The sequence below is a fragment of the Pelmatolapia mariae genome, linkage group LG5 (genome assembly GCF_036321145.2).
Source record: "Pelmatolapia mariae isolate MD_Pm_ZW linkage group LG5, Pm_UMD_F_2, whole genome shotgun sequence".
Classification (NCBI taxonomy): domain Eukaryota; kingdom Metazoa; phylum Chordata; class Actinopteri; order Cichliformes; family Cichlidae; genus Pelmatolapia; species Pelmatolapia mariae.
In genome coordinates this window covers 17,673,555-17,699,987 of record NC_086231.1, presented here as the reverse complement: position 1 = coordinate 17,699,987, position 26,433 = coordinate 17,673,555, and the positions used below count along the sequence as shown (strand labels likewise).

Genomic DNA, 26,433 nt, shown 5'->3' with positions numbered 1-26,433 from the left:
ACAGCTGATATGTGAGCTTAGTCATTGACAAATGCATTATTAACAGAGTCGTTGTTTAAGAGAGGGGAAACAATGGTATTCGGTATCGCCAGATACTCAAGTGTAGCAGTATGGGCCTTTGAGCCATCCCCGGATTTAATATTTTAACATTTATTAAAAGTAATAACTTCTCAACTTAACACAAGATTAAATCACAAACACACCTACAACAATTATTTGATAAATCGATGATTAAAAGATGTCTCACAGACAATCAGTCCTGTTTTGAGAATTAAAAGCCTAAATTTTGTTGTTGCAGCTACAACACTGTTTCTCGAGGAGTTAAATGTGTAAATGCAAATTCAGCTGGCACTGCATTAAAACTGACAATCTGCATTGGAAATCACTACTTTGGCTCAGGAATCACTCTGAAAACCATTATCTGTGAACAAAGTTTGTCAATGTGTCATCAAATGCAATTTAAAACTCAACAGGCGGAAAGCATTTGATCAAAATATTATTTTTTGCTTTAAATTATGTATTCTAACTAAAATGCATAGTTCAAAAAACAGCAACCATTCATGAACAGGGGTTCATTAATGCATTTGGCATAGTTAACTTGAACATCTGTGAAGGCACCAACAATGCTGAATAACATACATTTTGGAGCCATAAGTGTTTCAACAACACAACTTGTTGACAAATGAATCTGGGTGCCAAACTGGCCTGTAACCCACAGTAATTTTTTCAAACATTATAACATATGGTGCTTAACAAATTTATTAGACCACCACCCATTTAACACACAATTAACAGTAATGTAATGACCAAAATCACTTTTTATGTTTCTGTAATGGTTAATCTACCAGAATGCCCAAGGTCTTCAACTTTAAATTACATCTTTAATGCTAAAATATAATTATTGTTGTTATCCAAGAATTTTCACATTTACTATTTTCCATAAGAGCAAGAAGGGAAAAAAAGGAAAAACAATATTATGTTTTAATTAGGATGCCAAATTGCATTCATTTCCTTGCATTCCTGAACAGAAACATTAATTTTAGAGGTTGAACATTATGCTTGATTAATTTCTGACTTCTCAGAGAAATCCAGTGAGCCAACTCGAAATTGAGTGTACAAACATGAATAAAGTTTGACATTTAATTAATGAATAATTATATAATTTGTAGTTTTAAACAAGTTTTTGAACAGGCAGAATAAACATCTGTATTCCAAAAATTAGCAAGCAGTTCTAATCAGTTTCCACACAAGAGGAAGTCAAACTGTGCCACAAATGTTTTTTTCCTGAAGTGTGCCACTGACATCTGACTCAACGTGAGCATATAAAGATAAATATGATGGTTTTCTTTGTAACAATGGCTCATTTTTAAAATTTCACTTGTATAGCTTAGACGTCTATGACTGTAAACTGAATACGTTTGGGTTTTAAATGTGAAAAACTGACATATTTTTCACAAATTTGACATTTTACAGAAGCAAAAGAGATGAATCATTAATGTAAACAAATGACTGTCAAACTCTAATCAGAGGTTTTAAAAACAGGCTGGTAAAAGACGTTGCTGATAAGAAGGAGATTACACTGGGTGCTGTGTCAATTAGGAGCAAGCACATACCATCTGGCCTAATTAAAAAAATGTTGAGGTTAAATATTCATAATACACATGACTAAGCATCATGCTGGGTAAGCTAAAGCTCTAGCCTTGTGCTGTACTGGATCCTCATATTTGAACTACTTTTGTTTTTTTTGTTTTTTTTAAATATTACATAAGATGCAGTTCAAATGTTTCTAATCCAGAACAAGATTAAATTCAGTTTCACTGCCACGGCAAGTCCGTTGATTTTTAATTTGGAAATATAAACCCTCTTACTGTATCCACACTAACAGCCAGCTGTGGAAGCTAATCTATAATCTTAAAAACACTGTGTACATACTGAATATATCACACTTTTTACTAAGTCTGTATTATACTATGCCCTACAGTTATGCTTAACCTTCCAGGCTAAAAAAAAAAAAAAAAATACAATGAAAGGAGTTATAAAAATCACTGCAAACATACTTCAGGAAACAGTAGAAGACATCCACACTTTAATGCTAATCTATTCTGTTGCACACTACCTCTTCTTGGCAGTGTACACCAGAATTAATAAATCTAAGCTATTTCTAGTGCATTTATGAAAATAACATGCAGAGAAAAATGAGTGGAGCTAGGACACGCACACAGAGGCTCTAATTAAACTCTATCAGTGAGGCAAGTAAAGAGCAGCTGCGTGTTCCTTACATGAAGACACGCTTACATATACATAGGCTAAATATCTTACAACAAACCCCCCACCGCCCAAGCTTACTCACTCTCCTGTGCACCAATACAGTCAAAACCTTGGTACATACACTGAAATGTGAGAGTACATCAATAAATGAACCATGCCACTCTTTGGCAGTTTCTCCCCACATGCCCAGAGCAAACAGATGGCGAATGTTCTGTACACATTTAAGATGGTACCTAAGTGGCTACTGTGGCCTCGAATCTGTACTGTGGATTATGCTTAGTATTTACTTCAGAGTAGCCAAACTGTACTGCTGCATGTTTGTTCTGTTCAACCACCACGGCTTATTTATGATTCATATTTTAAGGGGGAGTGCAGGCTGTGGAAAGCTGGTTCCCTGATGACGAGAGCCCTCAGAAGGCAGGAAAACGTCCCAGCAGGCTCCCACACTCACGACGCCCCAAATCTCACACCCACAGCTTTTGTCACCCGAGCCGTAGCGATGCATGGTGTGGTATTTGTGTAGTGAAATAGTGGAAAAAAGAAACACTCATACTCATTATTCTTTAAAAAAACAAATCCTTACACAGACTAAAATGTTGCCAGAAACGAGCACCGCGGATGCATCTTCAATCTTACAGTCACGGCTAATAACATTAAAGCTGTATGGTGATAATTAGTGTGTAAATGTGTAAATGTTTCATTTTCAGAACTCGGAAAATTGACACTCGATTCACATTTCGCTTTTTGTAACAGTGTCTCTGCCATCTGCTACATTAAGTAACTTCAAGGTGCACTAATCAAAGACAACTCCAGGCTTTCAGGGTCCAAGCTTTTTCTTTTTTCCACTATCGATAATGACAATTTCACACAACGCAATTGTGGGATTTAAATGCCATTCGCTTACACAACACTGCCAGTAGCTATTTACTTTGGCTGCGATTCACTGTCAACTTTACAACCAAAAGTGGACCTCCAGACGTGCGAGGAATCCTACTGACAGTTTGGGCTAAGGCGAATTACTTGTAGATTTACACCAGGGGAGGAGATGAGTCAGCTCCGATTTACATGGCCTCTGCAGTAAACGACACCGAGTGCAACACAGCACAAGTGTTTTGTAGCTGATGCGGACTGTGGTAAAGAACAAAGAGCATGCTTAGAAATATATCTCTCTAGAGCGCAACGGTTTAAGATGAATTCTTACAGTTTGACTGCACAAAGCACAAAAATGGCAGCCCAGCGGAAAAGCGATACGTTCAGAAACCTATTTACCTCAGCATTACTTTGCAGCAGTTTATTTGCAACATAGTGGGATGTAAAACTATCTCTTTTGAAGGCGAGTCAGCCAGGGTTTGGGTGACTGAGTGAGGAGCTGATAGTGGACTGTGAATGGCAGGGGTCTTATGGGATTGACTCTCCACCTGCACTGCCTGCCCAGTCTCACAGATATTCTTCCATTCCTCGAGAAGAACTACTTTACATAATCACAAGCCATTTTGTGTGCGTCATTAATTCAGTCCTGACTGAAGGCATTTAATCATTCCTTAGAAGAGGTGCAGGCTCTCACAGTCCCGCCTGATGATTTTAACCAGACAGACAAAGTGTCTCATTTCAGAACTACAGGCAGCACAATAAAACCGCTGCAATCCCTCCATCCCGGAGGAAGGGGACGTTCACTTTGATGATTTTCTTGGCCTTGTGGGGAGAGGTCACTCCTCAACCTGCATCCCTGCCCACAAACAAATACCGTCTTGGTTCAAAGTTGCCATTCAAGGAAACGAGAGGACAGCATGCAAATGAAGCTAATGTGAATTTCACACTGCTATTCTGCAGTGAGGATACTCGGGGAAGTTTTCTTGGGTGGATAAGGCAGCTTTAACTGTATTCTTTTTGGGTCACAGTTATAAAACCACCAACCTCTTCAGCTGTCAAATCGGCATAATGAAAAATTCAATCTTCCTGCTATGCTTAAGGATAAAAAGCAAAATGCAAGGCCATGTTAAAGGGCTTGCAAGCTTCACCTCCAAGAGGCATGTTTCAAAGTGACATGAGCACAGATCACTCCAGCCAACTGTACTTCCTCGTGGGCAAAGGGCCTACACCAGCATTAACCTTAGCAATCTCCCTTTCTTGCTTTCACTCTCCTCCTTCCTTCCCTTTCAGTCGCATCTCTACATAACAAAACCACAAACACTATGCCGTAGCCTCAGTCCATGATTCTTTGAGCCTCATGCTACATTTAGGCCTGCATTACCTTCAGTTTACATCAGATATGGGTCTGGTTCACAAACACCGAGCCTGTTATGTAGTTTGCACTACAATGAGGAAGAGAAGAACACAAACAGCCACTGGCCCCCTGAGCTGAAAATGATTTTACTCATTCACTGTCATTAGCCTCAATAATGATAGTGCGCCAAGACAACGAGGCTGCTGCTAGCAAATACGATGCAAAGGACTGTGATGTGGCTTCTGAAAACAGTACTGAGGATAGATGTGTTGCCTCCAAACAGCTCTCCATGTTGTCAGTCAACAATCACACTTCACATTTCTTAATGAAAATGTACACTGACTGACACGACATTACCTTCAGTTTTTCTTGCCTTTAGATTTGAGCTTCAAGATGCTATTATACTAATAAAATGATCAAAATTGAAAAATATGTTCTTGATAGGGTATTGTTTACTTTCCTATATTGTCCTGCAAAAATCAAACTCCATGTATTGTATCAAACGTGGCTTGAGTCAAGAAAAGTATTTGACTAAATTTTTAATCACTGTACCTAAAAAAAAAAAAAAAAACATTTAAAAAGAGAAAGTATACCTTAGCAACACAAGGCTACAAACATGAAGAAAGTACATTAGTCAGTGCTTATATATAGCAGACAACAGCAACTTGCTATTTAAAATGGATAAAACGTTCCTTTAAATATTCATACGGCTCTTAAATTTTCTTGCCTTTTCTTGCAGGCCTTTTAAATAAGCTTATTGACCTTTGATCATCTTTGAGTCACATGTGGGAAAATATACAGAGAGAGTCATTACTGAAAAATAAGTCTTGACAAGACTGAATCAACTCTCCTATGTAAAGCGGATCCACTGCATTAATGACCAGATTGCAGCAGTACATGATGCGCTGCACCTCACGGTGCTGAAAAGAAAGGTGAACTGCTTTTTCTCACTGATGCATGCAGAATTCTTTGTTCTGTACTACGGTTCAATTTGCCATTCACTCTTTTACCCTCAGTGCTTCAATACGCATTTAAAGCAATTCCACATTTACTATTATTCTGCTGCTTTTTCAGCCCTTTTGTCAAAGCTGGACTAATCTGAACGTTTCACTGCACATGTAGAACACATTTGCATTTTAATTTAAAGGCATTTCCAAAGGAAAACCTTTGCTTAAATGGTAAGTATGTCCTGTGTTAGATAACAAACAGTCATCAGTCTTCATGTCCACTACACGGGTTAATTTGCCTTAAGTGACAGAAGAAGCTATTTTACCAGCACATAATCAGTAATCAGCTTTCTGGGGAGGTGGAATAAAATTCAATGCAGTATTTTATTAACATTTATAATGTTGCAGGCAGAACCCAAAGTGCAACGTGTTAATGTTTTTCAATGATTTCAATGGCAATTTCCATTAGCATGCTCTTCCCATAACGATTGACAGCTGGCATCAGTTTATTTAGTTTGAGAATTGAAATACAATCAACCTAGTTACACCAAGTTAAAAGCAATCTGCAGTGATACTTATGGAACTACCATATTATTGTTTTAAGTAGTTTTAAGTATTAAGTAGTGCACTAGAGATAATACTAGAAAGTACTAGTAACTAACTATAGAGGGAGTATTCCAGTATATCTTAAATAGAAATAAAATCAGTTAAAATTACAATCTTTCCTCATTGCTCAATAGTTAAAGTTTTGGGTAAATTTAAATAACTGATTTTGATAACTAACTCATGGCAGGTGTCATCAATCGGAAAGGAATAACAAAATCAAATTAGCACATCAAAGGGGAAAACAATACATCCATTTTTGGTGAAGTAGTCTTGGTGGAGTCACAGAATTTGACAGCCACCATCATTCAAAATCTGCTTTGATTGGATGTGGCAATTTAAATGCTGAATGTCTTGAAGTTTTGGTATTTAGCCAGATGCAAATCTGTTAAGACATGCCCTACCTATACTTCATGCCAGTCTTCACACTTTGCTCGCTGGAGGAAGGCACACTCTGCACAGAGAGTTGTCCAAGACTCCGAGCCACCATCGCCACTGCTCTGAACTTGCTGCGGGTGCCTGTGCTGGGGCTGTTGGCATTCTGTCGATTTAGCCGGTCCTCCGTGTTGCGGCTTACCCCTCCACGATGATCTGTGCACACTAATGACACCTGCATTCTGGCTTCTGGCCGACTGTCCCAACTGCAGATTCCCTAATTAAACTCTCCTCTTTATGAATAAGGAGAGGAAAACACCAAGAGGTGCAGAGCCCAAGGATCCTCTCGGGAATGTGAGACTGTTCACTCACAAGAATCGAGCTTCACACTGCGCCTCTGCAAGAAATCACTGCCCAGTCTCTAGAGTGACTGACCAGCACAAAATGTTGCAGAAAAAACAAAAACAAAAGGTACAAGGGGTGGGAGGGCAAAGGAAATGTGTGAAAATGGTGATGGATTGCTGATCAGGTGAAAATAAAGTCCTGGCAAACGAAGTCCAAATTCAAGCAAAACATTATACAAACCTGCAGTCACTGCAGACTTTAGACATGAAACTCAAGTCTGACACAATGCAGTGGATAAAGCAACAATTTCTTTTAAAGTAATAAAAAAAATTAACAAAAAAAGAAAAAAAAAGAAAAAAAAAAGAAAAACGCTGATTCCCCACTAAGTTTTTCCTCGATTGTCTCGGGTGTCTTCTTCTTGCTTTTTCTATTAATCAGAAGCTTGCAGGCAGATTCAGAGTCTTGGAATTTCCTTTTTAAAACTGAGCTTAGTGCTAAAGATTGCACCTCTTGGTGCCAAGCTTTAAGGGTGGCAACGCGTAGATCCACACAGAGAGATTGAAAGAATAAAACACGACACACAGATCCAGGAGGTTTTCATCTCTCCTTCTAGGTCCGCCTCGGCAATTACGCTGGCTGATGCATATTCGACTCAATACTACTGCATGTTAGTAAAAGGGCAACCTCATATTCACCTCTCACTGTTGCCTGGATTAAACTTACATCTGTATGCCCTGTGCTGAGCATAAAGCAGCACGGTGCACACAGGAGAGAGATGGAAGGGGAGAGAGAGAATGGATGGAAGAGGGGAGAGAGAGAGCGAGAGAGAGAGCGAGAGAGAGAGCGAGAGAGAGAGCGAGGGGGGTGGGGGGTGGGGGCTGTGGTGGGAGGGATATGAAGAGAAGCTATGAGGAGGAATATTCAGAGAGCCACGGCAGCGTGAGAGAGCAATGCACTGAAATCTTGTGTGTTTACAGCAGCTCTACAAAGACAGGGTGGTGTATTTTTGTGCTCCTCTCTATCTGTTGTCTGTTGCCCTGCAGTGTGATTTCATTTAGTTATTCTGTCAGGAGAAAAAAAAAGGAAGGATGAATGCTCAAGACTGTGCATTGCCTATGGCCCCAGAAAAGGGGTTTCTCACGTGGGTCTGTTCAACTGCCCATGAAACATTTATTATGCAACTTCATCTATGACAATATATGTTAAAGACGGGCATGTGACGCACATAGCTGTGTACTGCTGTAACTTTTCAATTTCAACCGAGCAAATTCAGCTTGATCAAGAATGAACTGATTAAGTACAACAAAACGTCATCAATTCATCTATATTCACCACGTATTAGAAACTGATCTGATTAACAGTAACAGGCACACTCAGGTGAACGGAGGAGGAACATGCAAGAGTGAACAGTAGAAACACGATAATGGTTGGAGGTTGAAAAGTAAACAGCACATTGACTGCAGCTTGGTGAGACAGTAGATGAGAAGCACACTCGCAGTAATATAATACTGAAGCTTATCTGAGTGGATCAGCGAGTGTGCCAAGGAGATAATTAAAAGAGATGCCATCAGTAGCAGACACGTATAGTAAAGCAGTCAAAGAAGAAACCCTCCATCAAAGGAATCCAGCAAACAGGCTGCTGCTAACTGACAGCCCTATTCTTAGATTGGCGACCTTTTGGTCTACTAGACTTAAATAGAGCCCTGAGGGGGGAAAGGTGGTCTAATTGAACTGAAATCTGATTTAAGTTTCACACTGTGGACAGAAAGCAGAGAAAACAAGCTCCAAATGACCTTCTGAATGCTCCTTCCTGCCACAAAGACAGTGAGAAGTATAGAGGAACCTTCTAGTGACAAAATACTAATCATACTCAATGTCAGGGTGACAGGGAAGAGATTTGGGGACATTCCCTTCACCATCAATGTCTGCTCATTTTTAACAGAGCAGATGAATACACCAAGACGCCGCTTTAGCACAGGGTATGGTTTATGCATTAGCCACCACTGTGGTAGAAACATGATACCACAATCCACGCTGCTCTACTCCAGGACCCCCAAGAGTCGTGACATGTGGAAGGTACTGACAATTGGGAAAGGCCGGGAACACGAGCTTATGCTGTCAGATACAGTGTCAACCTTTACATCTACACTGAACCTTGACTAAACTCCCAGAGTCACAGGAAGTTAGTGGGAACACTTTACTTATTCAATTCTAGAAATCTACATGTTTTTTAAAAGGTAAAGGAATCAATATAATCCTCTATAATCATATTTAACTTACTGCACCTCCTGCCATTTTCTGCAGACTGCCCAACTCCCACCACCAAAACTACACTGCAACTTTCAATGCTCATTTTAAGAGACCTGTAAGATGTCTAAACTAAAAATGACACCACACACACCAACGCTTTCTAATTAACAAATACAACAGGATCTACGAACCGTTACAAAAATACACCAACAAAAAATATGTTCAATCCAATAAATCATGCCTGTCACATTTACTATGATTTAATAATTCGCCACAGGCACATCGGCCAACTTTCTTTAGACTGGCAGTACGCATTTTATTCCTTCTGACTATATCTGGAAAACAAAAAAAGGACCAAAAGCACAGAGAGAAGGAGAAGAGAAAAAGAAATCATTAACTATGACTGACACCTAATCACTGCATGATGACATGACTGTTTTTTTTTAAGAAATGTTAGCAGGCATTGTTGTGAGCATGCCTGACAGATATTTTAGGAGTATACACCTACTGCTGCCAAGTGAAAAGCTGATAAGTAAAACCTTTTATTCCCTCCTTTCTTCAGAAAAAAAAAAAGACTTCCTAGTTCCACTTTTTCAACATGCAACACTTCTGCAGCAGAGTCAACAAAATGCCAAAGGGGAAGACTTCATCAGTTACTCATAACTTAATAAACCACCTCAGTGTTTAATTCATTACTCAAGTTTTCACTTGGATGACGCATCAAATTGCACTGCAGTGGTCACACTGCCTACTGGCTTGGTAATGAACTCGGAGTCAAAGTCATTTTGAACAAATGTGTGCACTTTCAGGATCTCCTGCAGTCTTTCATGCACACTTTCATCAGGATTTCTTTTCCCAGCACCATTATCGAGCAAAAACTGGCCTGAGCATTAACTGCTTTGTATTCATTCATCACAGAGAACATTTGTAATGAATTAACTTCTCATTGTTTGTCGCAAGATAAATAAGTCGTAACGGATGATGTACTAAAAATAAGTAACTCTAATCTTCACATAATGCCTTAGAGTGTGGCTGTTAAATTGCTAATTAGTGACAATATGTTTAGGAGGAACACAGTAGGGTGGCTCCAACCGTGTTAAACTGTTCTGCAGGAGTAAAGAGCTATTTTTGAATTAATGCTTAAAGGAAACAACCAAACAACACCTGAAAACCTTTGAAGTTCCTACTGTTAGATCTGGACTCAGTAGTTGGTTGTTAGTTAGCAGTGCTGAGCAAAGTTTATTACAGTGCCCTTTCTTGCGTGGGGGCCTTAATCTCCTCGCTTTGATTAAGTGACTGATTTGAGGATATCCAAAAAAAAAAAAAAAAAAAAAAAAAAAAATCTACTGAGCGTCTAAAATATCACAGTGAGTGAATGCAGAGGACTGCTAGGGCCCTGTACCTCATTCAGTGTGTGGGGGAGGAAGAGGAGAGATAAGCTGAATGTTCAGAGCAGAACATGTGTGCTTCCCTGATCACGACTGCAGTCGACTAAAATTCGCCAAAACCAATAACAGCGCCTTTTTTCAGGCGAGAGAAGACAAAGAAAACAAAAGATTGAAGAACAACATTCAGTTTCAAATTCACCATGCAACAGCTGTAAATACACACAAATGGCTATAAAAATGTATTCCGCTTCTTACAGTCTTACATCCTTTATTACTAAAACTTGGAAAAAGACTACTCACACACACACAATCAAAACTATTGACTATGTTCTGCTCAACTCAACAGCCTTGGTCAGAAAGAGGCTTAGGCCCATCGATGTTGCTATGCCATAATGAAGCCTCAGGAGTCTGTTCTGGCTGTACAGGAGCTCAGACAACTGCTCTCTTCCAAACTATAGCACACATACTGCAGCCAAGACAACTTCTTTAATGAACAGAGCATCAGAAATTTCTCTGACCACAGAAGTACTGTTGGGTACTGTTGTGAGCACTGATTCTTCGGCACAACCGCAGTCTTATCTCTAAAAATAGGCACTGGCTCTCCGAATCAATTCCACACACTGAGCACAAAATACAAAGAATGCCCTTGGCGGCTGAAAGGGGAAAAGGACCTCCAAAATTGACATTTGTCACTGGCGTGAGTGTCACACGGAGTCTTTCACTAATTCGCTTTCAGGGGCAGACCGTCTGCGTCGAGTCGGGATCGGTACGTAAACTAGCAAGTTTATAGACCTAATCCGTCCAAGCAAGTTTAGCAAGCAAAGGCTTTTTGTAGTCATCTATAAGGACTACAACACAGATAAGGATTCCCTTTAAGCGTACAATTAAACAGGGTTGTTATCCAGCTATATTCCGATTACCCAGTCCTTCAAGATGGGTAATCAGAATATAGCTTAAGAATATCAAGTCAAAAATAGTTTAAGCATTTCATCTCATGCTTTCTCAGACTTCTTCTATGCACATTCAGTATCTTACTGTTAATTAACAAAAGCTTAACCAGGGATCTCAGCTCACGGCCACACCTGTATCATATGTAACTTAACTCCACACACTTGTGAGGATTTGAGTAACCATGTGAAAAGTATAGCATCCCCAAGATGATGTGTGTGTGTGTAAAAGGGCTTAACAGAGTTAATGGAAAGAGAAGTGAGGTCAGACAGATTGACAGTGTTGATCGACAGATGCTTTTCTAACAGCTTAATGCATCCCGAGGCTGTGTCTGAACATTTCTAATTGAATCACTATAATGAGGATGTAATTAAAGAAATTGGAATACTGCTGTTTATGTGTTATATTAGCATCAAGACTTTGTTTTCTTTCTCTACCATTTCATGGTCTGAATGAACTCAACTGTGACAAAGATGTACTGGAGATTTGGAATAGCCATCACAGAAATACAAATAAATGTAGAAAATTAGGTCTAGCTCTTTGGCGATTCTGGGATTTCCTGGGGAAACAGCAGAGCGATGGTCACATCTGCGAGCAACGAGTGCTGCAGTTTTTAATTCTCCAGTGAACATGGCAGATTCCCCGCAGACAGCTGGGCTCAGGAGGAGTTGTCATTTCAGCTGTCCCCGCTGACACGTCTAACGGAGCAGAAGACGATCAAAAAATAGAGGACAGGAAATCCCTGTTCTTATGTAATGTAGTCATAATGGCTCAAATTTAAAAAAAAAAAATGCTCTGCAGGAAAACACGCTATTATATTTTAAATATGGCACATGGTAACTTTAACATCTCATGTACAATGCTCGTATGTGTATAATGGGTTGTATACTTGTCTAGAAAACAAAATAACACATTTCTGATGGAGCATATTGTGGAATAAACAAACCAAGTACCGATTTCACAGCCATGTGAGGCTTTCAAAACCATAATTTGAGTAACAAGGTGTGCTTAAACCAAACAGAGCTGATTTACACACTACATGGTAGGAAAGAGAAAGCAAGAGAGGGGATGAGATGAGGAAGCAGAATAATCTGGTCTGTTCAATGGGAAATCTTCCTGCCTCCCTGTGTGCATTTGTCATACCTAAGGAAATCTTCACATAGCCAAGTGTTGCTAGGCAGAAATATTCACTACTGCACACATTTCAATGGAAGGATGTACTACTCGAGCCTAGCATTCTGCTTCCAAACGGCAGCTATACTGATGAAATTGCCTGGCAAATTTTATGTATTTAACACGTGCATTGAAATTATATCACAAAATCCACTGACATATAAAATGCAAAACAGACTGCGACTGGAGACCCATTTTAAGTTATCTACAAGCACTGTGACATCTCTGAAAATCCACAGATCTTAAGACCAACAAAGACCATCACTTTCGAGCAAATGCCACTCAAAGTTAAGCTTTTGATGGTCCTGTCACACAAATGCTGAGGAGTTAAACCGAGCTTATGAAACAGATGGTTTGTATTTTATTCTTGGCTGCTGATTTGCTGACCCTGAATGAGCTGTATCCCTACAACATATAGGAATAAAGCAGTATAATATTATCAGACAGTTGTTAGTAAATCCCCAATCTCGGCATCCTGAGAGGCCAAACCTTTCTCTGCCTGAGAGCTCAGTCTATAAAAATAAACTAAAAATATAGTGCATGATAGCTCACAATATACACAAATGTTAAATATTATCAGCAGAAAACAAGAACAATTACAAGATTCTGAGGTAAACTACAAATCCATAGGCTTGAATAAGTAGACTAAAGCAGCAGTGGATATAGAAACTAAATAACTGTTCTAAAAAGCAAAAGACAAACCAACAGAGCAAAGCATAGTCACATACCTTTAGCTACTACAACCATGACAAATATGTGGAAAAGACCTGGAAGTGTCCTAGCATAAAGCAACACAAAGAAATGTGCTCTGAAGGTTTAATTAAACACAAAGTAAGCTGACAATTTTGTCAAAGCTGAGATTTACATTTTATAATACCGCAACACCTGCAAATGAGGACCCAGTTTTGCTGCGTTTCTGAAAAGTCAGTCAGGCGTGAAACAGAAAATGTCCCCATGCATTAAATTTGCAGCAACCGCAAAACCACAGAAATGTACTAAAAGCTTCAGTGAACTTTCAGTCTTTACTAGGATAGGGTACCCTTTGACTGAATGAAAAACATTTTTGGTTAAGCATTTCCAAACCACAGAGGCACACAAAAATATGTGTGTAACACTAAATGTTAAGTCTTATATCCATCATTATTCCAGCTGCCTATGGACCTGGAGTAATCATTTACGAAACAAAAGAAGATATGAAATTAGATATGAAATCCAACAGTTTAGGATTTGTGTGCTAAATATTGTTCTTAATTTTTAAAAGGATGCAAAATGACTACATCCTACAGTGTCTAAAACCATGAGGACTATCTCTTGTCACTACTTGGTTTTTACTAATCCCTGGCAGCTTTAACACAAATGCAAAAACACTTTTGCTGAGATAGTTAGGACAAGAAATAGCGGAGAAAGAACAATGTGAACGGAGAAGCATAATCACTAAATATTAAAAACAACACATTTGCAAGGTTTCCAGCTAAGTATGATGGAGGAGGGCCACAGATGTCAGGCGGTTCCTACCATTTAAATTGCAGAATAGTAACAGTAACGGGGCGGTGTTATTAGGAATGAAAGAGTACTCAACTAGAAAAGAATCAGTCAAAATAATCCTGCTTGTAATAACAATTCAAAACATGTTCTAACAAATAGTGAATAAATAGAGAGGCTATATAAAAGTAATATTGTCCACTGGGTAATGTTAAGGCTTGCACTTACTTAATTTAAGGCTGCTCTTGACAAACATCAAAGTTCAAACTGACAGCTTTTATACAGAGCTATTCTACGGTGCTTTACACAGCGAGCCACATTCACACAGGACTATCTTCTATTCTCACACCACACACTCGCAAACAAATGACAACAGGGGCTTCAATATTTTGAGGACGCGTTGACATTCAGACTGAACATGTGGGGATTGACCCACTGGCCTTTCAATTCGTGGTCACAGTCCATATCCTGGGTCACAGCTGTTCCCTTTATTGAAAGAGGTAACTTTTTATTCTGCTCGTAATTCTATAAAAGTGGCTCATTGAGTGATTTATGCCACAACATAAAGTCTTTGAATACCAGCTGGTTACCTGTGTTGGATCTATACTGACAAAGCTGATAATCAGTTATTAGCAGACTGAAGAATAATTATCTACGACAGCCTACATACTAGATAGCTGCAATGCTGTAAATCCATATGATGACCTTACTGTGTTGCAATATGGTATTGTTAAATGAAGAACTTTCAATACCAGATATTCAAAAAAACATAATGTACTAACATGTCACAAGTCATGGTCTTTAGCTGAGTTTTGCTGCTATAAATGACTATTAAATGAAAATATAACATGAATCAAAGCAAAAGAGAATTGTGTAATCCCCGGCATTCTCACCTCTTGTGCCCACGCTATATCTCTGACTAGAACATTTTGACAAGCTGTCAGACTAGGCTAGCTAGGCATAGCTCAAAGAGGAACTGGAGAGGTCACTACTGGAAACCAAATCCATATCACTCCAAGTACTGAAACAACATCTATCCCTGTGACTGTAGCATGACCCTCATCAAAGACTCGAGTCTGTGAGGCAGCGTGCTTGAGGTAAAACAGTTGATGAACAGGTTAATCTTCAGCCTGTTCATCTCCCTCCAGCTGCAGCTGTGGATACGAGCCTGTTGCTAAATTTAGAACTTGAGTAGGGGATTGCCTGAAGAAAAACGTCACAGATGCCCGGGCTGATACACATGCCGCAATGCCCTGAAATTGAGAACAAAAATAAGCGTTTAGACTGCCTCTGTGCAGATTTGCCTTTTCATCACCAAAAAGGTTTGTGCATGCGCATGAGAGGAAAATAAGCGAGAAAAAGACTGGTGCATTGTGTGTGGGTTAAGAATGAGACACAAATGTTTGGATATCAAAAATAAATGGTTTATAATGCTTTGAGGCAAAAGAAAAGAAATTACCATTACTGCCAGCACTATGATATACCTCATCACAGGCTGGCTTTTTAAATTGCTTTAGTTATCTGTTGTTCTGGTTTTAATACCAAGCTATGCTTAAACAATTTTTTAAACAGACATTAGCTGGACATAATGTTCAGCAGTGTAGGAGTGCAAAGAGTGATGCTCTCACTGTGCTCAGTGACTGAATTATAACATCAAGTGCAATGGGAGGCATCTGTGCTACTGTTCAACTTCACTATGAAAGTGGAACATCTCCACCACCTAGTGGGTATCTGTTGCTATTAACAAAACATCTAAAAGAGTGTTTTTACATGACTGAGGTGGACAGCAATGACTACACCGAGATCTGCTTTTCAATTTTTTCCAACAATGGGAGAAATTTGATATACACAAAAATAAAATTCTTGTTCTTTTTCCCTTTCAAAAAACTTCTGCAACGCTCAAATTAAAAGAGTTGCATAGAAATCATCTTTAAACCAAACACTTAAACTGCTCATAAGTGAAGCTGGATTTCCCCCTCCCTTCATTTTAGAATTGCATTGCATTACTGCTGAAGTGGTTGACTTAGTGTGGCTTTAGTCTATCTGGTCACAGTAGTAGATAGAAAAAATAGATAAGTGGGAGACTGAAGTTTGGCATTTATAAGCAGTTTTCCTAAGAGAAACTACAGACAAACATTCACCTAAGAAATTTTAAATCTGCCAAATCTATACAGAGGGAAGTGACTGATATGGCATTACCTGCATTACCTATGCCTACTTTTTAATACAGTCTTGACCTTACTGTGTCAGTGATACACTTTTATCAGCTTTGATGTCAGTCTGCCCTCTGGTGGCCAAAAAGTGTTCAATGCGGCATTAATAAAATAACATCTGGCGCAGCATTTTTATCCAACCAATTCAATCAAACTGTTGTAATTCACAACAAAAAAAGGTGAAAAAAATTATCCTCCATATTAAATCAGAAAGGTTTACTGTACATCAAGAAACAGTTACTCTCAGGTATGAACCCCCAGTGGATGTCATTACCGTGTCCATTAGTATTAAGTCACTCCAGAAATCTATACTCATCCAGTGAACCTCCATATAGCTCAGTATACACAGGCTTCCTGTCTCGCCTCACTGAACTCAAGCTGGCTCCTTTACCCACTGGCTGGCTCTCAGTCCGAGGACATGAACACTAGGGAAAGTTTTCCGGTGTCCAAATGGGCCTGCTGAGTGGTAGTATTTCGTTTCAAGGGCAACATAATGGAAATGGAGTAACCCTTTTCCTTAAGTTGAAATGCACAATATTGACAACTTTGAGGAAATCCCCATAATCAAGATGAACAGCAGTTCATTACTGTCAGTAAGGATATTTGAACATTAATAGACTATTCATAAAGACCATAGATATTTGTTAAATTAATTTAAAGCTGGGAAAAAACAACCCCACCCTTGTCTTGTGATGAAAAACAATCCATCCTTCATTAGCATTCGACTGCATGAAGGAGGTTCGTGTGTCAGAAAGTTAAGAGTAAGAACAGTTTAACTGTGATGCAGTTGCAATGCTGGCCTGCCTTATTGACCACACACCTGAAATAATGATGAGTTTGAGTCAGAGGTTGTGTGTACTTGCTGACCCAATTACACTCCTAATTACAGGAATTGCAGGAGATCACAGTACAAGAAACACAGTATTCTGGCAGGATTTCCTCTGTCTACTGAGATCCTGTTTAACCATTCATATTGATTCAATACAACAGCACAAATAAATCCCACAGATATATTTCAAGACTACTGGACTGCACACAAGAAAAATATAAATAATAAAAACAACAACTCATGTAGTAATGCTACAACTTACAATCAGTACCAATGTTCTTTAATCCCGATACTCAAAGACTTGCACACGCCGTCTGCATGACTGAACTCCCTGCCTACATGCATCCTCGCAAAGCTGCGGCTAAGCCTGTCATGGATCAGTGACTGAGTTTTACACAACACGGAGGTAACTACAGGCAAGGTAACATGCCAGATATGGTGACATACAACACTACCTGAAGACGACAGTAAAACCTGCTCACCCCAGGCACGGTAACAGCAGCCAGGCATAGTCACTGGTCAGAGTCAAAAACAACAGCAGCCATGCCTGAGTGTGATGAAACCTATCCTTGTCCGCGACAATAACATCATCAGCTTAACAGGCCATATTAGCCAACACAACAGCCGCTGAACCGGCTGCTGTCAGCCCAACAGTCCAGAAAATAGTTTTCTGTCACTCTGCAGACGGCACGAACAAAAGGCGCAAATGGTTCAAACTCTATTTCTTTTTCTGTCTTCCTGTTACAGCTTTTAGAAGTGCTTAAATAAGTAAGCTTACACTTTAGAAATAAAAAATAAAAATATTTCTAAAATTTAATTCATGGCCTTCTACTTTTGTCAGTCTGTGCCCCAACAGTGACAAATATCAATATTTGTTTTACAAGGCCTGCATACAGTGTTGTTGATAATCTGATAATATTTTGCATGGAACCATATATATTAATATTTAAAGCTTTTGTGATGTAGGATGGGTTTTTCATATACCACAGAAGGTTTAAATTGTTTAGATTAGGGACATCATAGAAATTTTAAATTGAATTTGAAATCATCAAATTGAGGCACAGATTGTTGTCCTCATGCCAAGAAGGCAGTTGTCACTTCACACTGAAACAGACTAAGGAAATATTATTACTCTATAAACATTTAAACCTGCAATTTAATACATTTTACCTAAGCCAAAAAAAAAGAAAAAAAGAAAAAAAAGAAATACACAATGTCAAATCAAATATTAAAAAGGGCAGAACTGGCAACTCCAGGTAACTTTGAACACACTTGAAGTAGTTACTTATTCATGTTTGGCTTGTGAGGCAGAGTTCTCTGCACAGTCACCAGGAATTATTAGCAGAAGAAGGCGGCAAAATATATGTGATCAAGGGGAAAGGAAAAGGAAGTCTGAGTGAGATTTTAAGGGGGCAGGTAACTCCTTACGGAGCAGTCTGTCCTTCCCATGCAGTTGGGCAAATATGCCACCGACCTAGATGATTAAAATAAAACCTGAGCCCCAGTACCTTTGCATGAATGCAGCCTGACCAGAGGACACAGCAACACTGTGCTGCTACTAACAAAGAAGCGGCAGATAAACACTTTCTAAAGGAATATACGTTTGTGGTGACAGAAATTCATTTGTCTAGTTAAAAAACTTCGACAGAAGCACAAGCAACTAAGTTCACACACACACCTGATCTGTCTATTCCAGCTGCAAAGCTGCTCTTACCTGCAGCTTCTCAGCACCCACCACTGTCCCAGTCTGGTGAGTATCTCAGTCCCTCTCAAGCTCTGCTTCTCTCTTACCTGTACTTCATGCCTGTCTGATAGGACACACACTCCTCCAGGGCAAGGCCATTCATCTTCAGGAAGTCTTCCATGTTCTTAATCTGAGCGGCGACCCTCTGTTCCCGGAGTCTCTGCAGCTCGGCCTGGTCAGTGGGCCTGGCCGGTGGCTGATTCAGCCCCTGGTCCGAGTGGTAGCGGTTGATCCCGCTCCGGATGCTCTCGCTGTATGACATAGACAGCATCTTGCCACTGCCGCTGCTGCTGCTCTTCCGAACACCGCTGCCTGGCGCTGGCGGTTTGGTGATCTGCAGGTTTTCAGGAGTACAGTAACTGGACTTGCGCTTGCCGGGAGCCCCCCGGGGGCCACCGGCGTACCCTCCCGCAAACATGCCACCCCTCCCTCCTTCGCCTCCTCCTTCTGATGCTGAGGCAACTCGTGCAGAGAAGAATAAAGTAGTGACACGGACGAAGCTGGCAAGGGCCGACAGGGGACAGCCACCTCCTTAAATAGCACCTGCTCCCATAAAAAAAACAGAACTCCTGCTTGGGGCAGCACACGGCCATGCATCCTGTAATCAGAGTCGCACAACATAGCCAGCACCACCCTCCCCTGACAGGTTTACAATGGCAGAGTTACACAGGGAGCATTCAGGTGACTTGCTGGTGATTAAGGAGCAGGACGCAAGAGGGCACATGCTCTCTGCAAAAGAGGAAGCATTTAAACATGCACCAAGCAACAGGAGGGGGCACATTCCTTCTCCAGCTTCTTGCAAGACTATTAAGGAGAGCCAAGCTTTCTGAGTAGCCCACAATAAAGGATCAGGACTGGAATAAAATGTAAAAAATAACTTGAAACAACTGCAGAATATACACATGCCACAGATGCTTAATATAAGGCTGGGATTCATTGAAGGTGCTTGAGATTAGTTTAAGGCAACTCTGCTCCCCTTGGAAATACACAGTCCTCCTTCCTCATCCTCCATTCAACTGCTGCACCATTCAGATCTTAAAGAAAAATATTATGCTGAAATTAATCAACAGGGGGCAGCACTGCATCAAGTCCACTATCACTACAAGAATGTAACTTAATGCCAAATGCACCAGTCAGCAATGACCACAAAGCAGTTTTTCTCAGTAAAAGCCACGTATCACTTTGTCAGACTGAAATTTTATATGAACATTATTGCTACATAGGTCTGAAAGCAGGAAACAACACTAAATATACACAAAACAGCGACGTGGTAAATAAACGGGTGCTGAAAAACTTTTTTTTTTTTTTTTAAAAGGCTAAAAAAAAGGGGAAAAAAAGTAATTTAGTGACATTTAATAGGACAAATAAATAAACACTAAATAAAACCTACAACACTACAAACCAATCTTTTCTGTATCCTTAACTACATTCTGTCTAAGTCATTGTACTTTCTTTGTTACCCCCACAAAATCACATTTCACTGACAAATACACTTGAAGAGTAGCTTCCTTGCATCTGCACACACTTTGCCGCAAAGAACAAAACCTCATTCTAAAATTAAACATTTTTAAGCAATAATCTCACACCATATACAACAAACTCAATAAAACCAACTAATCATCGACAAACTCAAAATCAACAATAAGTGAGATTTTGATATTGTTTTTTTTTTTTTTTCCCCCCTCTTAATGTCAAATTGTTGACACCATTATGATATCTCGGGCTCTTCCCTTAAACTACTGGTTTAAACTACTAAGACATAAATATAGGAAGACAATTCAGGCTAGGCAGCATGCATCCGCACACCCACACACTCTTCAGTCCACGAACCCCTCACACACACAGAACACACACGCAAACAAGCACCCTCCTCGTGTGATCATGAGTGCAAATCTTTCCTCAAACTCACCCGATTTCTTGAAGGTCGGCTCATGAGCGAGGTTATGGAGTGCCAGTCTGCTCTTATAAACACACACTGCAGACAGCGATGGAGCAGGTCCACCCAAACTGGGAGTGTCTTACTAGGAAACGTCTAAACCAATTAGTGAATAAGCGAGTGCATCCCTCCCCTCACCATTTGGACCATCGTCTATCACTGCAACCAACACCTCTCCTCTTCCCCTCCCTGTGAGATCTCATAGAAGAAATCCATTTATGCCGTTTAGTGGCCCGTCTTGTTTCTGCTCACCGCAGCAAATAATATCAGCCCTGAATTATTCACCAAAGCTTTTGCACTAAAAGCCTCTGATTGTTGTTCCACAGGAAAGAATACTAAGAGCTGGACAGTAATGAGTGGCTGAGTGTTGCACGCACACGAAACATAAATACACACACACACACACACACACACACACACACACACACACACACACACACACACACACACAGTGTCAAGCAAACACAGACTATATGTGTATGCACAGAAAAGAACAAACCACCGGGCATGTTCAAGTACTCTCTAACAAAGGCTTTATGAAAACCACACCAGTTAAGGACCCTTGCAGCATCTCTCTACATCTCAGTAGCCTTGTGCTGAGTCCAAAGGCAAAATTAGAGGGTGCTAGACTATAATGACCGCCTGCACACAGAACTAAACAATGATATCTACGTCTGCCTTACAAAGAACAAGGGAACAAAAATCTTGTTTACCTGCAGGAAATTTTAGCTCTAAAATTCAATTTTAACACACACATTTGTGGAAAAACAAGTAATCCACATCAATATGCTGGAAAAATATGCAAATGCCTCTGGATGCATTCTTTCTGTACTGTGTATTCACACATTTTCTGAAAAAGCCACTATGAACCCATCTACCTGCTGAGCTACTTTGGCATAATGACTCGAAAGATAAGATGATTGACACCACTGAAGATGATGACTTTGGAAGCCAAGCAGCAGTTTTACCTCGAGGGGGGGCTCATATCTGTATATGGAAGTTTTCATACAATCACTGCTGTACTATAAGTAATACTATAAGTAAGTACTACTAATGAGGAACAGATCGTTTTTACTAGAGCATGGACTCCTGAACACTACACAACATTTTCTTTATTTTAGCATTAATGTATAACTGTGTTTGGTTTCTTTAAACGTGAAGTCCCCCAGGGATGGGATATATGTTGTCATTTTTCATATGCACATGACGTATCATTTGAAAGGATCTTACAAGTAACACATTATCCAACTTCATTTATCAAACTAAAAAGGTCACTAAAAATTCATAATTTTTTTTTTTTTTTTTTAAATCATTGAACTCCAGTTACAAATCTGAATAGCACATATTCTTAGAACGTCTGTAATGCATGCTTAAATTAAACATTTGCTATACATTTACATTTTCTCTTTCTGTTTCATGATCTACACTTGAGACAACAGCAGTCAACCATCTTTAGCTTTACCAGGAAAGAAAGTCCCCTAAACACTGTCAAATGGTTTAAAACAAGACAGATCTTTTTCAGTTTTGCTGCGTTAATGAAAGGCATGTTCAGTATATAATCATAGTCCAGCTCTGGACTGGCTAAGTCATATAGTAGATGCAAACAGTATGCACAAAGTAGAGCTTGTGCTTGAAATGAAGAAAATGTTGACACATTAAAACAGAGCAGTCATGCACCAGTGGATACAAGGAAGTTTTTAAACAGCTATATTAATCAACAGCATCAATTGTGTGTATCAGAATTGTTATTATATGACTACAGAAATGTGACAATTAAAGGAACCCCCAGCATAAATTTCTCAGTGAGGGGTCCCAAATGCCGCCACAACAGTTTTAATGTACCTTGGCATTGCCTCTTCAAGTCTCTGGAGCTGTGCACAAAGGATGGAGTGCCAAAAAAATATGACCTAATTTGAGGTTTTGATGACAACAGTGAAGACTTAGATATTGTTCCAAAATCTCAAATAGGTATTCAACTGGGTTGAGATCTTAACTGTGACTATGAAAGTCACATTATTTCCATTAAACTATTCAGTGACCTTATGAATGTGGGTATTCTGGGTTCCAGCAATAAAAGTTGCAGAGCACATCTGTACCACTGTAGAAGATGTACTAGCCATCATGGTCCCAGTCTTGCAGTTTGTGTGCTACAATGTTGAGATTACTGACAGGAATGAAACTTTCTTTCCCAGCATAAGGCCGTTTGGCTGTCAGAGTGATCGACAAATGAAGATGGGGGGGCTTAATCAATACCCTCACATAGGCCAGGGGAGCAGCTAGAGGGACCATTTGCACTTTAAAAGGACAGAAATGTAGAAGGCGCCAAGATAAAAATCCGATAGTGAGCTCATTACAAGCACATCCACATAGTCAGGGGTTTTTATAACTGGATCAGCAGAATATGGCCTGATATGAGACCATAAAATATGATCCTACAGTAAAGCAGCCTAAAGACTGACCATCTAAAACCTCACTACTGTCGGAGTGAGTACCAAATACCATCATCTCTGCTTCTATAGCATCAACAGAAATGTGTTTTTTTAGACTAAGACGCATCATGTTCAGCTCTCAAGGGTCCAAAAGAGGTTGAAGAGTATGGATGGAAAAATTATTTATGTTGTGCACAAAGTAAAAAAAAAATTAAAAAAAAAAAGGCAGTAAAACTTCGTAATTGTATGTTGAAGCTTGAGAAGTGAGACTGTGGGTGTCACTGCTGAGAAAAAAAAAAAAAAGAAAGGAAAAGAAAAGAAAAAAAAGACTAAAACTCAGACCAGTATTGTCGATTCAAAGGTTTTATGCGCAACCTTGCAAAGAAATCCATCACCACCCCTATCAGGTTTAAGCTGGATAGTGCACTGCCAGCTAAATAGTAGATGATAAGTGTTATCTACTGCAGAGGATGGATGTATGGTTTTAAATATCAGAACAGCAAGTCTCTGCAGCAAGGTTAATATTATAGTAAACTAAGAAAAAAAAACCCATTTACACTGCACACATAAGAGAATAAAATAATGTCAGACACACAAAGGTACCTGTAGAACTGCAGCTGTCGTTTGGGGCTCCCATAACGAGCGCTGAAGATATCAAGGGAAAGGAGGAAAAAGGAAAGCTTTAGTTAATAAAAGCAGGAAAGGAAAGTAGTGTTAGCAGTGGCAAAGAGTTAGATGCAGACACTAAGATGGTGTTGAGTGTTAGCCAGAGAGGGAACAAAAGTACGCAAAAGTTATGAGGGAGAAAAATAAAATACTGCATTATAAGGAGCTTTCCCAATGCATTGTTTGTTCTATATGTTGGCTCAATGAGGATATGTAAGCAGATAATGTATAACACTCAAAGTGAGATGACGTTATTTATGCGAGTTCGAGGACAAAACAAAACAATCATAACAAATTCATACTGTAGCTATGTACACATACAATACTTAATGCTTTATTTTCTTTTGAGTCCAGGCAACATGACTTACGCCTTGAAATAAACTGTTCCCAACAAGTACCAGGGGAAAAAAATAAACCAAAAAAACCCTAACACACACTATAGTTTTATGAAAAGACTGAACTAGAAGCATTTTTTATTGCGGGGCGATCGTGGCTCAAGAGTTAGCAGTTCGCCTTGTAATCGGAAGGTTGCCGGTTTGAGCCCTGGCTCCGTCAGTCTCAGCCGTTGTGTCCTTGGGCAAGACACTTCACCCGTTGCCTACTGGTGGTGGTCAGAGGGCCCGGTGGCGCCTCTGTCAGTGCGCCCCAGGGCAGCTGTGGCTACAATGTAGCTTGCCATCACCAGTGTGTGAATGGGTGGATGACTAAATATAGTGTAAAGCGCTTTGGGGTCGATAGGGACTAAGTAAAGCGTTATACAAATACAGGCCATTTACCATTTTTGATTGGTAAATATTACACAGTAACCCTTCACCAGTTTTAAAATCATTGTTTGTTGGGAGCTATATGGAAGCATTCATTATGCATTCCTGCATAATGAATGTGTTTGCTTCATCTACATGGCTTGAAAAGTAACGCTGAAAGACCATGTACATTTTGTTTTGTTGTGCAAGTTCATATTAAACAAGTACTGATGAAAAAGACTGATGAAAAATAAACACCGTTTAGTAAAAAATATATAGTTAGATGATGTGCTATCAATATTTCATCAGTGTAACCATGGCATTACTTTACATCTATCATCAGAAATAAAGCAACACTAATAATGCAGCTGAAGTTGTTGCTCCATTTTAAGCCATTAGTTTAGTCAAATGCAATACTTACGCAGTGACTCTTATTGATGATTGTGAAACTGTGGACGTGAGCTAGTACAGGTGAAAAGCTCAAAGGCACAGCTGCGCTAGTTGGAGACCACAGTTAAACTCAGTAAAGACAAAAATGGTAGGTAAAGATTTCCTCTCATCCACTCCCACCGTTCCATTACATGAATCCAAAAAGTGCTCTTTAATTTCTGTGCTGTGCAGATCGCAGAATATTACAGCTCCTGCATCCTATCAGTTCATAATGAATGCAATGTTAAATTCACACAGAGAACTGATTAACGAAAATGAACAAATGAAATGGTTGAGTATTTGGCGCCACTTGCTGGTGAAGTTCCATAGTACATGATAACGCACAACTTAGTCCATTAGAGTAGAATAGAATAGATCTTTATTGTTACACTGTTACAAGACCAATGAAAGACAGTTTGGCATCTCTCCATTAGCAGTATGTAGATTTTTAGATTAAAATTACTTTAAAATAAAAGATACACAGGTATATATAAGTTCTGTGTGTGTGTGTGTGTGTGTGTGTGTGTGTGTGTGTGTGTGTGTGTGTGTGTGTGTGTGATGTGTCTACCCTATAGCACAAATTAGGGGTCCATTTCACTTTAGCAGAGAGTGATAGCGAACACTGAATCCATTTCCATTTGTTCTCTAAGGTGTACAAGCCATTTTTAGAGAACAGTAAAAGGTTACATACGCACACATATATTATACAGTGGTCATAAAAAGTTTACATACACTCATGCTGGGCAAGAATGTTTGGTAATTTGGGGTTTTGATGATTTCTTTGAATTGTTGAATTGTTGAATTGTGGAAAGACAAGAAAGTAAAGAAAGAAAGAAAGTGGGTGCACAAGTCTGAAAATATTTTGGATTTTCTCTAATCCACACAGGGTCAAAAGTACACATACAGGGTCATGAATACATCCCCACTGTTTAGCAAGTTGCTCCTTGACTGGACAATTTTTGGTATCTGTGGATGCATCGGAGAGCAACTTAATAACTTATTATCATGCCCAAGGATATTTTGGCATGCAGACTGGAGCAGACAGGGATTGAAACACCAATCTTCTGATTAGTTGTTCTACCACCTGAACTACAGCCACCTCAGTAGTAGTATTTGTAGTCCACAAATTTTCAATAGGACTGAGCTTTGGGCTTTGTGAAGGTCACTCCAGATGGTTAATGTTAGCTTGCTGAGCGTAGCGAGCCAGAAATATGCTAGAAGCTTGTTGAAGGCTACCAAAGGTGTTTGGCTGCTATGGGACATATAATCAAACATTAGTGGGGGTGTAGTTATACTTTTGACCCTGTGTGGATTAAATTAAAATTCAAAATGCACCTAACTCTTGCCTTTTAAAGTCAATTTAAAATGTATGCTGTACACTCCTTCCACCTTCGGAAGAGAACAGTTCAAAGAAATCATTAAAACTCATTCATGTCCATGA

At 39.5% G+C, this 26,433-nt stretch overlaps 1 protein-coding gene across 5 annotated transcripts in view; it reads right to left on the bottom strand.

The window, feature by feature from the left end:
* Positions 1-26,433, bottom strand: part of kcnab2a (potassium voltage-gated channel subfamily A regulatory beta subunit 2a) — an 89,782-nt gene that overhangs the window by 29,535 nt on the left and 33,814 nt on the right. For 2 of the 5 annotated variants that reach the window (XM_063473961.1, XM_063473962.1), the window contains exon 3: positions 23,758-23,799. The exons of 1 other annotated variant lie outside the window; for it this stretch is intronic. In XM_063473961.1, the coding sequence (XP_063330031.1) occupies positions 23,758-23,799 (42 nt within the window). Of the gene's footprint in view, positions 1-6,446; positions 7,522-18,836; positions 19,208-23,757; positions 23,800-26,433 lie in introns of those variants that run through there. 2 more of the 5 variants (XM_063473958.1, XM_063473960.1) reach the window with 2 other exon arrangements.